The sequence below is a fragment of the Delphinus delphis genome, chromosome 1 (assembly GCF_949987515.2).
Source record: "Delphinus delphis chromosome 1, mDelDel1.2, whole genome shotgun sequence".
NCBI classification, from domain to species: domain Eukaryota; kingdom Metazoa; phylum Chordata; class Mammalia; order Artiodactyla; family Delphinidae; genus Delphinus; species Delphinus delphis.
Window position 1 is genome coordinate 135,141,606 of NC_082683.1, and position 16,268 is coordinate 135,157,873.

The 16,268-nt window shown below is 34.9% G+C and overlaps 1 protein-coding gene across 5 annotated transcripts in view; it reads left to right on the forward strand.

Annotated features, from left to right (window-relative positions):
• The window catches only part of CEP350 (centrosomal protein 350), a 139,219-nt gene that overhangs the window by 101,824 nt on the left and 21,127 nt on the right, over window positions 1-16,268 (forward strand). For all 5 annotated transcript variants that reach the window (XM_060034913.1, XM_060034929.1, XM_060034944.1 and 2 more), the window contains 7 exons: window positions 792-936; window positions 5,450-5,610; window positions 8,450-8,586; window positions 11,204-11,286; window positions 12,301-14,303; window positions 15,164-15,571; window positions 15,672-15,818. In XM_060034913.1, the coding sequence (XP_059890896.1) occupies window positions 792-936; window positions 5,450-5,610; window positions 8,450-8,586; window positions 11,204-11,286; window positions 12,301-14,303; window positions 15,164-15,571; window positions 15,672-15,818 (3,084 nt within the window). The remainder of the gene's footprint in view (window positions 1-791; window positions 937-5,449; window positions 5,611-8,449; window positions 8,587-11,203; window positions 11,287-12,300; window positions 14,304-15,163; window positions 15,572-15,671; window positions 15,819-16,268) is intronic.

Genomic DNA, 16,268 nt, shown 5'->3' on the forward strand with positions numbered 1-16,268 from the left:
ATCCCCAGTACCTATATGTCTTATAACTGGAAGCTTACACTTTTCAACCAGCTTCACCCAGTTCCCCCACCTCTCCACCCCCACCTCTGCTGATCACAAGTCTGATCTCTTTTTCTATGAGTTTGGGTTTTTTTAGATTCCACATATAAGTGAGATCATATAGTATTTGTCTTTCTCTCTCTGACTTATTTCACTTAGTACAATGCCCTCAAGATCCATCCGTGTTGTCTCAAATGACAGGATTTCTGGTTTGTTTGGGTTTTTTAATGGCTGAATAGTATTTGTGTGTGTGCATGTGTGTGTGTGTGTGTATGTCATATTTTCTTTATCCATTCATCTGTTAATGAAGACCTACCGTATGATCCAGCAAATTCAGTTCTGGATATATATCTGAAGGAAGTGAAATTACTATGTCGAAGAGATATCTGCACCCCCATATTTAGTATTTTTAAAGTTAAAACGAATAAGGGGGTAAGTATCACTGATTTTAAAGTTAAAACAAATAAGGGGGTAAGTATCACTGATTCAAAACGAATAAGGGGGTAAGTATCACTCATAATTTATTATAAACATTTTTTAAAAGCATGCTTTTTTATAACTTTTTTCTCTACCTTTAAAAAGTCAAGATCTTATCCTTAGTATATTTTGCAAACTTTTTTCACTTTTTATTTCATAAAGTTATTTAAAACTCTTTGTAAATATTATCTTCAACTGGTTCGTATCTTGAATTTTAAATAGAATTTTACAACTGTATCACAAAACGGTTCCCATTTGATTTTCTGTTTGAACAGTCACCTCCTAAAAGCTGCACATCTGTGTCAAAGCAGGAGTCTAGCAAAGGAAGTCATAGAACTGGAGGACAATGTCGTCTACCCGTCAAGTCCCATCAACACTGTTATAGTTGGTCAGATGAGTCATTATCTATGACACAGTCAGGTAAGACTAACAAGGAGGAGTTAGTTTTCTTTGCACTATATTTGAATTCCTCTTTAATAAGCTTTGTCTAACTGTATGGCTGGTAAAATGTTATTCTTTGTTTCATTTGTAAAGACTTTTTTCTTGCCAAGACTAAATCGCATAATTCTTTGCTTTTCATTGATAATTATATCCCTAATTACACCAATATGATAAATTGTTATATTCTTGGATGTTAATAGTCATTTATTCATCACACATTCTTTGAATTTTTGGTGTGTGTCAGGCACTGCTTATGTGTTCCCATAGTGCTCTGCTCTTCAACTTGTTATACCAGGCAACACATAAATTGTAATCAAACTTTACACAGCAGGTTTCCCCTACTAGAATATAGACTTCTGCAAAGGAAAGTCCTATGTTTTAACAGTTGTAGCACCAGGCCCTAGCAGGTACTTTGCATTGCACATAGTAGGTATTTATTAAATGTTTCTTGAATGATTTAATGATGACAGTGAGGAGAAATAGGAGGTGGTAGAGCAGGGTAGCATAAGACTAAAGGGAGGAAAAGTAGAGAAGAGACTGCACATGGCAGTGGGGAGCATTATCTGTTTTCCCATAACCTCTATCATACTGTAAATCTCTGTGGCATATAGATTACGAAAGAATAAACAGCCTTTACTCTAGAAGACTTGATTCAAGGCATTGATCGTGGGAGGCATATCTAGACAGACAATACTTGTTTATGTAGGATTCTGAGGAAGATTAATACCATGTTGAGTGTATGTCTTTTGAGTTCATTTTCAGTTTTCTTTTGAGAGTAGACATTTAGTAAAGGAAAAGTGAAAAATACTATTCATTTTTTGACCTTTGATTCTATTCTGTACCCCCTTTGTTTTCAATGTTTTAAACAGTAATAAATCATGGATTTTTTCCCCATGCCCATATTTATAGATCTCCTTTATTCTTTGAATAACTGCATAATATTTCAAAGGGTAGGTATACCATAATTTATTTAACCATTTCCCTAGTGATAGTCATGTAGGTTTTCTCAAAATTTTCAATATTTCAAATAATGCTGTAATGAACATCTTCATTTATATAGATCCCTGTTGAATATTTCAGTAGGAATAAATTCTTAGAAATGGAATTACTGGATCAAGCCAGTAATTAAAGTTGAAGAATGTTGTCTGTCATATTTAAATTGTTTTTTTTTAAGATTTATTTATTGTTTATTGTATTTATTTTGGGGTGTGTCAGGTCTTAGTTGCAGCACGCGGGATCTTTGTTGAGACATGGGGTATCTTCATTGTGGTGCGTGGGCTTCTCTCTAGTTGTGGTGTGCAGGTTTCTCTCTAGTTGTGGCATGAAGGTTTTCTCTTCTCTAGTTGTGGCGCACGGGTTAAAGAGCGTGTAGGCTCTGTAGTTGGCAGCATGCGGGCTCTAGTTGAGGCGCGTGAGCTCAGTAGTTGTGGCACACAGCTTAGTTGCCCCGCGGCATGTGGGATCTTAGTTCCCTGACCAGGGATTGAACCCACGTTCCCTGCATTGCAAGGCAGATTCTTTACCACTGGACCACCAGGGAAGTCCCTGTCTGTCATATTTATCTGTTGCAAGTGATTAGCATTTTTATATATTTGCTTTCATGTACTCTGGTGAAAAGTTACTGCCAGTAGAATAATATGTCAGTGGACATAAACTTGATACTTGCAAATATGGATTCTCATCATGGCTCTATTACATACTGATGACTCTCTTAAGTTTCCTTCCCATATTAGATAATCTTTTCTATCTGTAGCAATGGAAAATAATATCTTAACCATCCTTGCATGAGTTATGCAACAAGGATTAATGATAATATTTATAAGATACTGTTTTATTGGTAAAACATATTTAAGCAAGAACAGCTTTAGAAAAACAGCTCTGAGATTTTTCAACTATAATGCCATCTACCTATTCATGATGACATCATTTATATGCAGTATTTATGGAAGTGGTAAATTTTAATGTAGTGGAGTTATATAATACCTTTCTCACTTAAGTGATGGAGAGTTTGTTATAAACCAAAATTAATACAGTCAGCATGTGTCAGATAATCAAACTTAATTTTTTTTTTTCTTTTTTTTTTGCGGTACACGGGCCTTTCACTGTTGTGGCCTCTCCCGTTGCGGAGCACAGGCTCCGGACGCGCAGGCTCAGCGGCCATGGCTCACAGGCCCAGCCGCTCCGCGGCATGTGGGATCTTCCCGGACCGGGGCACGAACCCATGTCCCCTGCATCGGCAGGCGGACTCTCAACCACTGCACCACCAGGGAAGCCCCCGAACTTAATTTTTGATTGAGTTATTCTGTCCATCTGCTTATTCTGTCTTGATGTGTTTCAACAAACTGAAGTATCATTTACCTGCCACTTCCCCTGTCCCCTCACCTTCCAAAAAACCCTGTAGGAGAGAATTTCATAAAGACAATGCATTAATCTACAAAGTCTCTTGGATTAAAAAAAAAAATTATAGAGATTCTCTTAGATGTTACTGATGATAAACACTGTTGTAATACTAGATTTGGGCGTATATAAAATGTATTCCCATTCACTCTCATAGACTTTTACTTAATCTCTACCCTTCATTTGTAGCATTTTCGTTTCTTTAGTACTTAAAAATAAAAACATTTCCCAAGGTCTTTCATCTAAAACTTGAAGTTTCTCATCATCTGCTATTAAATCTTCACAATCATAGATGATAAAGATATTTTTATTTTAAAAAATCACTGTTGACATATCCAATTTTTAAAATATATTCATTTAAAATAAACTTTTGGGGGGCAGAGTTGAAACTAAGTCTGTGGGAGTGTAGTAGTCTCCTATAAAATTTTATCAAAGTAACATCTCAAGTTTTGGAAGCACATAAAGAATACACAGTTAAAAGAATACACAGCTGTAGAAGATGCAAAGATATGGATTTATACTTCATTTTAGAAAGATTATAATTTTTTGCCCAGCCTACAGTCCTACCCCCAATTATTGTACTAGAATCATCAGTTAAATCACTGTAAAGCTTACCGCTAAGGTTCAGAGTCTTTTAACCCTGAAACCAATTGATTATTTTCTTCAGAAATTAAAAGAAAGCATGAGCAGGATATTCAGTTGATATCTCATCTCTACAACCTTTTTTAGTTTTAAACCAAAAAATATGTTACATAAAATATGGCTACATAAAAATGTTTGTTTTATGTGTACTAATACTACCACCATTTACTGAGCTGTAATAGTAGTCCAGGTACTGTGCTACATGCTTTATATACCTTATTTAATTTTCACATCAATTCTAGAAATGGGTAAGTGTCAAACACCTTACCGATTACTAGTAATAGATCCTGAGTTGAAAATGGCCTTTATTGTTACTTCATTTTATGAGTGTTGATCACTAAGTAGTAAACTTTGCCCATGCTAAGGGCTCAGTCTGATGCGACTACTGGTATAAGATGGATATAACTTCCTAGTATACCTTAAGTTAGGACATAAAAGTGGCAGGAACTTAGATGTCATTATTTGTAATCCAGATATTTAGATCACATTGCAAAAAAAGACTATTATCTTTTTAAAATAAATTCTGTGACTAGTTCTATGCAGTTTAATCTGAAATGCTTGAAAAAACCTGATTGTTTATGATATAATGTTGTAATGTACATCTGAGTCTTCAGATTTGTATACAATAGTATTTCTCTTATAAGACTATTAAATGTCTCACTCATTAAATGACACCATTGTGTGATTCAGGGAGGAGCTGTGAGGAACAGTCTTTTTTTTTTTTCTATGTAATTTCCATGTGTAGTGAAATAAACAGTGTTTTTAAATGATACTTATTTTTATAAGATATGCATGACACTTACAATGAAATGTCTTTTTCATGATTTTGCTATGACTGGACATCTACTTTATGTGTATATATGTGTCTGAATTGTTGGGAAGAAAATAAGATTTAACTAGTTTCATTTCAGTTATTTTAAATATTTTAAGAACTTCCAAAGAAAGCTTACTGCAGAGTATATTTCTTTATAATTTTTCTCTCTCCTTTTATGTGATGTTAAGACATCAGCTGATGACTCACAATCAATTTAAAATGTTAAAATTCCACTTTGATTTTAATATGACTTAAAAACTATCAAACTACTATTAATAACCAAGAGGAAGTACAGTTAAATATGGCTGTCTTGTCACCAGGAACTAAATCCTTGCAGAATGTCCAAAGTTTACTAACCAAAAGTTTTTCAACTTCCAGCTGCTTATCTTATCAAGAACAGGGTACCTTGAGATTTATTTGCAGTTTCAAATAGTGCAATTAGAAAGTGAAAACAGATAGGAAGACACCCACCCTCCCCATAGAGATTTAGGGGAAAAGAAAGGATGCAAATCACTAATAATTTTTTTCTGAAGCTCAAATTTTAAATGTTAGATTGACTTTACATTGGTGCTTTTTATTAATAGTTACTGAGTTAGCTTTATTTTTAAGTTAAATAAAAAGATTCTGTATCTCTTTTAGAAACTACATCTGACCAGAGTGACATTGAAGGTAGGATCAGAGCCCTGAAGGATGAGCTGCGGAAAAGAAAATCAGTTGTGGACCAACTGAAGAAGGAACAGAAAAAAAGGCAAAAGGAAAGACTGAAAGCCCAAGAAGCCAGTCTAATCAAACAATTGGAGGTTAGAAATAAGAAGAAAGGGGTTTAATTTCAAGGCTAATATAAATGTGAACCCTGAAATGTTTTTAGTGTTGTTAATAAAGTAATGGATTAGAATTTTTCAATATTAATTTTGTACCACATTTTAACCTAACTTTAAAAAAAAATCTGAACAAACTCTTGCTTGAAAGATTAAATTAAATATTAAATTAAAATGTTAAATATTATAATATCAGGTATTAAAGTAAATAGTAAAAGTATTAAAATAAGTTTTTTTCTAAAGAAGAAAGATTAGGCCTATGAAAGAAAAATTGATATCCGTGTCCTCTAAAGCAAAGAACCATTAGATAAATAATCCTAGCTATTGGAACTGTTACTGCCTTTTTTTTTTTTTTAAAGCGGAGTGGTGTTTCATGCCACACGACTTATTAGTACGACTCTTTGTACTGTTTGAATGGCTCCTAAATAATAACTCTAAACTTGACTTTCCTTAACTCTAGCAACCTTCCCTGATCCTACCCCAGTCTGGAAACCTAGTTTTTATGTCTTCCTCATTCTGTTTTCTCCCATCCATTCAGTCACCAGATCCCATTGGTACTTTTTTCATAAATCTTCTTGCTTGTCCCTTTCCATTCCTACTGCCATCAAGCTATTTGGGGCCCTTATGTCCTCCTGCCTCTGTTGTCTACATAGCCTCTTAAATGTCCCTGCCTCTGGTCGCTTCCCTATAGCTTACATGCATTCTGCCAGCCTAGTGTTCCTAAACACCACATTCGTTATAGAACCGGTCTGAACTTCCTGCTCATCATAAGAATCCCTTCTCACGGCCTGACCTGATCATTCAGCTTCTATCCAGACACTTCCAGTAATAGCAAATTTCAGATTTTCAAGGCAGTTGGTTTCATCGGTTGGACTCGAGGTGCTCTAAGTGTTAGAAAGCTCTTTGTTATGCTTAGCCAGAATTTCTGTTCTTTTAATCATCCTTGTGTGGTAACACCAAACATGTGTCCTCCTACATTAATTAATCAGGTGCATATTTATGTGCTGGAAACTCAGCTAATTACTTTACACGTATTTTTCATTTTATCCTCAAAGTAACAAGGTGTAGATATTACTATCCCTCTTTTACAGATGAGGAAACTAAGTTTTAGTGAGATTAATGATATCCACAGACACACAGCTCACATGTGTTAAAACTAGGATTTTAATCTAGCTCGAATTCCAAATTCTGTGCCCCTGCTGTTACACTACATTATCTTCCACATAGAAAATAGACCTGCTAACAGATCTGGAGAAGATAGACGTTTACACAGGCACACAATACAGAGATGGGAATGGGAATTGTAACTTGCACATATGTTTAGAAGTAAGAAAAAGTGGTTAAGATTCAGTGGCCATGCTGAGAAGTTCATGTTGGAAAGTAGTGAGGAACAAAATTTAAAAATAAAGATCATGTTCAGGGCCTTAGAAACCAGACTGATAAGTTTGGACTTCATCCTGTATAGGTCTGTAGCGTTCAACCTGACTATACATTAGAATTAACTGAGGAGCTTTTTTGAAAAATACAAATATCCAGGCTCACTTCCAGAGATTTTGATTTAATTGGTCTAGGGTGGGGCCCAGGATTTAAAAGTACTGCTATAGGTCATGTGGAGCCATTGAAAGCTAAATGAAATACTGTTAGATTGAATGGCATTGCCCAAAAAGTTCATTAATAGGTATGTCACCCGGAAGGATATCTAGAGAAGGATACAAAAGATCCATCTCATTCAACATTCTATTAAACGGTTTAAATAAAGGCAAAAGAAAGTTCTGTATTTAGATTTTACAATTATAGTATATGATAGAGAAATATATAATACATAGCAGTTCATATGAAAAAAACCTTTTGGATTTTATTTGATCACATATTTAATAAATGAACTACACTCATATAAGTATAGCTTTCAGATCTGAGAAATCATTGTCCTTATGTATACCTAGCTAGCCAAATCATCTAGCTGTAGTATATGTTTAATACCAATGTTTATCAAAACATTGACAGTTCAGAGGAAGGTAACATAGACGGTGATAGTTATAAAAATAGTGATTTTAGCCTAAGTTTTAGGGAACTGCAGCAGTTGACAAACATCCATCTGCTCATTCACTCAGCCTTCTTTGAGCCAGACACTGTGAATAGGTACTGGACATATCGTGTTGAGCAAAACAGCTGTGGTCTTAAATGTGAGAGAAGTAAAAGTAGGGATTAATTTTAGGCTAGAAAACTGAGGAGGTTTTTCTAATAGAAGGAGGGCTTCCCTTAGATTTCATTCAAGTTAGAATTATAAATTAGTAAAGTTTTGTTTACAGAATGGCTAATGACTAAGAAATATTTTTGCAATTCTATATTATCATACTCCCAACCACTCCCTTCTCTCTCCTTGAAATTTGTATTCCTGAAGTGCTCACCCCTTAAGAAGCTTACTGCCATTGAAACTTAGTGTGAAGGCTAAACTTCTTAAAAATACCAGGAATGTATTAAGGCATCCTTTAAAGAATAATTATATAATTAGCTAAAGAAGTTTTTAATGTGGCACGGCCTGAACTATTGCTTCAAAAGTATTAAACTTCTGTAGACTGAGACTGTCATTTCCTAATTGATATTAGTATTACAATTATACAGCTTGCTTATACATAGACTATTTCAAGAAGGCTATACAAGTAACTGATTTTAGAACTCTGGGAAATAATACTGATGCAGGGAGAAAGAATTTTATATCTTTTTTACGGTTTGAATATTTTACCATAAAATATACTATTTTATAATTTAAGATAGTTTAAAAAATTCTGTGTAGTGATTCCTCTGATTTTTCTAAACTTAGTCATATGATGAATTCATTAAGAAAACTGAAGCCGAGCTTAGCCGAGATTTGGAAACATCACCAACAGCCAAGCCTCAGATTAAAACGCTCTCCTCAGCTTCTGAAAAACCCAAGATCAAGCCCCTTCCACTACACAGGTAGAAATTTTTGATAACTAACCTATATTCTGCCTTGTTTGAGAAAGGAATAAGGAAAGGTTTTAAGTAGAAGCTATCTTTTAGGTAACTGTGAAATTGTAGAAGTTAAAATATTGGTGGTGAATAGCCCAGTAAATGATGGTTCTTTCCAGGGATAGAATATTATGCAATCAGTGAAGACAAATACAGAAGATACAAAGTAGCACTATTAGAATATATAATATGGTATATAAGAAAGTCAGGTAGTAATATTTAAACTAAATTTTGAGTGAGTAGAGGTTATATAGGTAAGTGGGACTGAGAAATAGGGGATATTTCAGAGAGAAGGGCATTCATGAGTGACCAGAAGCAACAGAGAGCTTGGCATATCATGGAAGCTGAACATCATAGGATGTAGCTGGAGTTAGGAGAAGAGACTGGAAAAATAAAAAACAAATTGTGATAACCTTGTACTCACGCATTCTTAGTAGTTTCTAATTTACTTTTTTAGAAGATGTGACGCTGTTAAATTTTTTTTAAAAGCATATTTTAGGATATTTTTTAGAAATATTTTAGAAATGTTTTTTAGAAATGTTATAGAGGCTCATTACAATTAATTTAGCATTACCGGGGTTTGAATCCTGACTCCAGTACCAGCTAGCTTTTTAATTTGGGGCAAGTTATTTAACCTGTCTGTGTTTCAATTTTGTAATAGGGATTTAGATCCCTATACCAACACCTGAGTAATAAACTTGTTATGAGAGTTAAAAGACTTAACGTAGAACAGGGCCTAGCACACAATTAGCACTATGTATTAGTTGTTATTATTATTGCTACTAGAATATTGAGGGAAGTGGTAAAAAGATAAAAGTTTAAATCATATCATACCTAACTATCCCAAAACAACAAATGTCAACAATTAGATATATTTCCATCTAGGTTTTTTTTTTTTTTTTTTTTTTTTTTGCGTTACGCGAACCTCTCACTGTTGTGGCCTCTCCCGTTGCGGAGCACAGGCTCCAGACGCACAGGCTCAGCGGCCATGGCTCACGGGCCTAGCTGCTCCGCGGCATGTGGGATCTTCCCAGACTGGGGCATGAACCCGTGTCTCCTGCATCAGCAGGCGAACTCTCAACTACTGCGCCACCAGGGAAGCCCCATCTAGGATTTTTTATGCTTAGATTTTGTGTGTAATTTTGTTACTTATACATTTTTCCTTTATATTACATTATACATAAGTTTTATTTTAATTTCTACAATCCATTGAATGGTTTTATAGTTTTATTAACCAGAGAATGGTAGAATCAGATTTCTGTTTAGAGAAATCTTTCTGACTACAATATGAAGGAAAGATAGAAAGGGGTAAGTTTAGAAGCAGGGATAACAGTAGTCTAAGCCAGCCCTCAGATAATGCACTGTAATAAGAATAGAGAATAGGAGATCGATTTTAGGAATTTTTAAGAAGTATACTTTACAAATTAAAGTGCTAGATAGGGAAGCAGGAAAAAGCTGGATGACTCCCGTGTTTCTCTTAAATAGTAGTTTGTTGGGTCAAAGTTCCACTAACCTAAATGGAAAATTAGGTGTTCTTCGGTGGGAGTCTTATGATTTTGGTTTTAAAATGTTAATTTTGAGGTACCTGTAGTTCATCTAAGTGGAATTATCCAGGAAAGATATTAGCTTTTTAATTTGGGGTGATCAGCATATAGATGGTGGTTGAAGCTATAAATATAACAACATTTGGGTGAACATTTGGGTGAAAAAGTTCTGCAAATTCAGAGAGAATAAAAGGGAGCCAAGTACTAAATATGATAAAATAGCAACATTTAAGGGGGTTATAAAGAAGTAGGAGTAGAAGCCAAATATTATGACTTAGCAAATAAAAAGAAAGCAAGAAAATGAAGATTGTGAATGTCAACTTAAAGCATGAAAGAGGACAGTAGCACCAGGTGGAGGAATAAAGAATTGAGGGGGAAAAGTCTGCTCAGTATTCTTTAACAACCTAAATGGGAAAAGAATTTTAAAAAGAATAGATATATGTATAACTGAATCACTTTGCTGTATACCTGAAACTAACACAACATTGTAAGTCAACTACAGTCCAGTATAAAATAAAAACTTTAAAAAACAAGGGAAGAAAAAGATCGGGGGGGGGGGATTTTTTTGAGGCTTGAGGCATGCATATAAGCTGAGGGGAAAAAAGTCACCAGATTGAAGGACTAAAGATTGTAGGAAAAAGAATGGACAGTTGAAGAGTACCATCAATGAGGCTGTGGAAATGTATGGGATTTGGGGCAGAAAGAAGTTTGAACAAGTGTGAGAGATACACCTTTTTCTTCCTTGCAGACAGGAGGAAAGGCAGTTGGGATGGCTGTGAATATAGATAAATTTGTAGGTAAAAAGGTTGAAGATAAGAAGGGTCATGCTGATGGCCTCTGTTTCTCTCATTAAAAGAGGCAAGATCATCTACTGAGTGTGATGAAGGCCACAAATAGACTTGGTGGAAGTGGCAAAGGTTGGAATACTTCCTGCGAAGAAGAAAAAAGCGGCAGTTGTCTAAGAATTGACTGCTTTTTGTTACCAGTTATTACAGTATCAGCAATACATTTATTTCTGTTTATTAATTTTTCTACTTTAGATCTGAAACAGCAAAGAATTGGAAATCACTGACAGAGTCAGAACGTTCCAGAGGATCCCTGGAGTCTATTGCTGAACATGTTGGTATGTAACTAGAAAAAATAATCACATAGTATCTACATAGACTAAAGATTATACAAGTTACAAAATTCCACCTCTGCAGCTTTTTGGTTAAAAAGTGAATTTCTTAAAGATAATAGATTATTTAATATTTTAAGTTACTTTTACTTTTATTTTAAGTTATTTTAAGTTACTATTTTAAAGTGATTTGTTGGTTATGCCTAAGTTATGTGAATCAGTCTTTATTGTCCCAATAACTGATGAAAACTGAGGCATAAAGACATTAATCCAAAATGGATGTGAGTGTATCGTCATTATCTAAATTCTCCCTTAAGCAGATTTTGTATCTGATTATATATATTTTCAGCCTATGCTGTTTCTCAGTGTAAGTAGTTACATACATTTTTTTTCAATTTAATCCAAAGAAAGATAAGAACTATTGAAAATAAAGTGTAATTCAATGAGGAAATAAAACTGAGACATGAAAAAGCCTACCTAGTAACAATGACAAAACAGAGATTTGAATTTAAAACTTGTAATTCGTGGTTTGTTAGTTCATCAAACCTTATTTTCTTCTTATTTTGCAATTTTAGCTCTTAAAGTGCTATAGTTGCAGAAATAATTGATTTTTTTTTCCTTTTTTACATTCAAGAGGTTAGTTGAAGTCCCTGCATTTGTCCTTCCTTCATTGCTTTTGTTTTCGAAGAATATATGTAATATCCATCATACAATTCTGTTTTTGCATGATTTGAGGATTAACATTTCCATAAACTTTGATCCATTTTTCTTTACTTTGTAAGTTGACAACACTTAAAAAATTATACCAAACTTTAAATTTTCAGTCATTTTTTAAATGTTCTGTTTATTGTTGGTACAGTATATTCTCTTAAAGGAAAAACTTACCTTATACTGTAACCTGTAAAACAGGTCCTATTTATTGACCAGAGCTTTTTCTCACCAATATTTAGCTTTTATTTAAACTTTGGTTCCAGAAATTGAATTAGATAATTTTGATGTGATCTTTTTTTTCCCTTTAAGATGCTGCATTGGCAGGTTCTGAGAGATCAGTGTCAGAAAGCTCTTTATCTGCATATGCAAAGAGAATGATTGAATTGGACAGTCGAACAGAAGAGCACTTTCAGACTTCTTCTCCAATTCTCAGATCATCAAGGAGAACCAGAGCAGACTCTGGAGATTCTCTAGAAAATGTCCCTTCATTACCTCTTCTCAAAGAATTAACTGCCTCTAATAGAATTCTTGATGTGTCAGATGCCAAGGTTGAAAAAGAATCTAGTCAAAAATCAGAAATACATGAAGTAGAATATGCAAAATTGGAGGAGAGTGCAATTGAAGATGCCTATTCTAAACAATCTAGGAAGCCTGATGTCTTCCTGACACTAGACCTGGAACAGGGAGATTCATCTGAAATTCTTTCAAGGAAAGATCTTTCTTTAGATTCTATAAGTGTTCAGAAAGACTTAGTTAGATTAGCCATTGAAAATCTTCATAAAAAAGAGTCAGAAGAGAGACAGTCAGATCAAGATGTGGGTCATAGTGCAAACATCCAATCAGAAAAAGACACTCACGTACAAAAGAATATAAAGGGCAGAGACTCATCTTGGTCAGAACATCTTTTTGCATGTAAAGAGATATCATACTCTGAAGATTTTGAAGTATCTTCTTTCAAGAAAGACATTTCAGCTGAATTGTACAAAGATGACTTTGAGGTGACATCTTTGTTGTCACTCAGGAAAGACTCTCAGTCTTGCAGAGAGAAGTCACAGGCAACAAGGATCTCTAGAAGTAGAGCCACTAGCTTTGGTAGTGATGATGAAATCAGTGAGTGCCTCAGTGAGAAAAGCCTTTCTATTCATAGCAGTGTCCATTCTGAAAGGCTATTAGAACTCAAGTCCCCCACTGAGCTTATGAAAAGTAAGGAGCGCAGTGATGTAGAGCATGAACAGAGACTTACTGAATCCCCTTCCTTAGCTTCAGCTTCTCTTGCAGATGAGTTACTTGATTTCCACATCGGTGATAGGGTGTTGATTGGCAATGTTCAGCCAGGAACTCTTCGATTCAAAGGTGTGACTAGTTTTGCTAAAGGATTTTGGGCTGGAGTGGAGTTGGATAAACCTGAAGGAAATAACAGTGGAACATATGATGGCATTGTATACTTTGTGTGCAAAGAGAAGCATGGGATTTTTGCTCCTCCTCAAAAAATATCTCACATTTCAGAAAACTTCGATGACTATGTAGACATAAATGAAGATGAAGACTCTTATTCAGATGAACAATATCAATACTATAATCAAGAACAAAAAGATACAGAGGGTCCCAAGTTTGACAGAGAAAAGGATGCGATTGAGTGTTTTTATAAGGAATCTCAACCTAGTATGCATGACACAGAAGCCTCAGTTGATAGAAGCCTTAAAATAGAAACAGACAATATACAGGACATTTCTGGAGTACTTGAAACCCATATTCACCAGCAGAATTCAGTGGATTCACTGATTTCTTCAAAGGAAAACAAAGACCTTGTTTCTGGTGCCACGGAAAAGGTTTCCACTGCTGTAGAAGACAATGCTTTAGGTAATACCTTTTCTGAAGAATTAAGGAAGCAACAGCAGTTTACCGAAAAGGAAGAGAACCTATATCCAGAAGTTTCAGAAAAGCTTTCTACCCCACTTCTGGACCTTTTAGCAAGAGAAAAGAACCAATTGGAAGCCCAACTGAGGTCACCACCAAGTGAGGAAAAAAAGTCAAAGGAACAACTAGAAACAGTCAGCTTACTGACAGATAGTTTACTAAAAGTCTTTGTGAAGGACACAGTCAATCAACTACAACAAATCAAAAAAGCTAGGAATGAGAAAATCCAGCTTAGCAATCAAGAGCTTCTTGTTGATGATCAAAAGAAAGTACCACCCCAAGGCCTATCCCAGAATCTTGAGGAACAGTCACCAAGTGTTCCAGGTTGCTTCTTAAGGTCTGAATTGGAAGATGAGAAAGAAGAGATTTCCTCACCAGATATGTGTCCTAGACCTGTAAGTATTTTGTCTAGAGAAAATGTCAATTAACCTTGCCTTTATAGTACATTTTAATTCTGTAGCTCCTGATAGGTTTTTTGGTGATGTGTTATTTGTTAAACAAAGATCACTTCAGTAGTTTGTAAAGGCCATGTAGCTGTTTTTCTGTCTGAAGTATAATTGTCCTCTATTATGTCATGAGTGGTCACTATAGAGTTGTCATAAACACTGGCAGGTTTATGCTGGGTTGAAAACCCCTGTATACTGTCCACAGATGAGATTTCTTTCTGGATTCACTGAATAAATTTATTCCGTGGAGATTTCCATTGGTTCTCAACCCAGTTCTTTTTTGGCTATGAAATTATTTGTTCACATATCTACTCAGTCATAGTTGCCTTGCAGAAATTACCAGTTGTGATGTTGACTCTGGTAAAACTGAAATGTATCCATTATGACATATACTCAGACCATCAACTTATTTAGGTTGCCCATGGACAATTGAACAGCAGTAATGAATTTGAGTAACTTGAGCTAGATAATCACCAAAGGTGAGAATTTTATATCTCATTTCCATATCTCAGAAGCAAAACAGTTCTTCAGAAACAGAATAATGATGATACAAAAAGGAAAAAATGATCAATAAACATTTTATTAAAATCAGTTGTAAGGCTAATGTGAGCAGAATTACAGGAAACAGGATAGTTTTTTCTTAAATTGTTCATTAGTGGCCACCATATTGTTTCTGTCTTGCTTATTTACAGAGAAATAGTGAATATACAAATAATATATTTGCTTTGTCTTTAAAAAAAAAGCCCAAACTTGTTAAGTGATCTGAGGTTACTAAATGGTGCTCTGTTTGAATGGTTCCATTTCTGTAGGAGAGTCCAGTATTCGGTGCCAGTGGGCAGGAAGAGCTTGCTAAGAGACTTGCTGAACTTGAGATTAGCCGGGAGTTCCTGAGCGTGTTAGGAGATGACCAAGACTGGTTTGATGAAGACTTTGGTTTGAGCTCTTCTCACAAGGTACAAAAGAATAAGGCAGAAGAAACAATTGTACCTCTAATGGCAGAACCTAAGGGAGCTCTACAAAAGCCATGTGAAACATTATTGGCAGTCCCACATACTGCGGAGGAAGTAGAAATTCTTGTACACAATGCAGCAGAAGAACTTTGGAATTGGAAAGAATTAGGTCATGATCTTCACAGCATCAGTATTCCTACAAAACTGCTTGGCTGTGCCAGTAAGGGTCTAGATATAGAAAGCACTAGTAAAAGGGTGTACAAACAGGTATGTAACATGGAAGGATAATTCTAATTTTTAAACTTCTCTCTGTTGTCTGAAATTTGGATTCTTAGCCATTTTAATTTGTTTATTTTTCTCTATCAAGGCGGTTTTTGATTTAACAAAAGAGATTTTTGAAGAAATATTTGCCGAGGATCCCAACTTGAATCAGCCTGTCTGGATGAAGCCATGTAGAATCAACTCTAGTTATTTCCGACGAGTGAAAAATCCAAATAACCTTGATGAAATCAAGGTAAACTGAAAAGTGTAGAGTATCTCCTTTCTTGATTTGCTCTTCATTTGTACAGATCTGTAAATGTCGTAAAAGCAAGTATTATTATTATTATCTTCTATATTATTCACCATTCTGTCCTCAAGGCCTGTCCCATAGTAGGTATTCAGTAAATATTTGTTGATTCGTTCAGTCCATGAGCAGTAGAGGGATGAGGGTGAGAGGGAATCCCAAATCCTCAACTTTTCACAGAACAAATATATATATATATATATTATAATATTTAAGAAAAAAAAATCAGCAAATATTCAGGGAGATAAATTATTGCAATTCATAGGAGTTTTAGGTGAGTTTTTAATGACTTAGAGATAGATATAATATTCTAAAACTACATGAAAACATGTCATATATCAAACATGCCAACCCTAGACACGTAGATGTTAACTTTCCATCTTTGATTTTGGAGGTTTC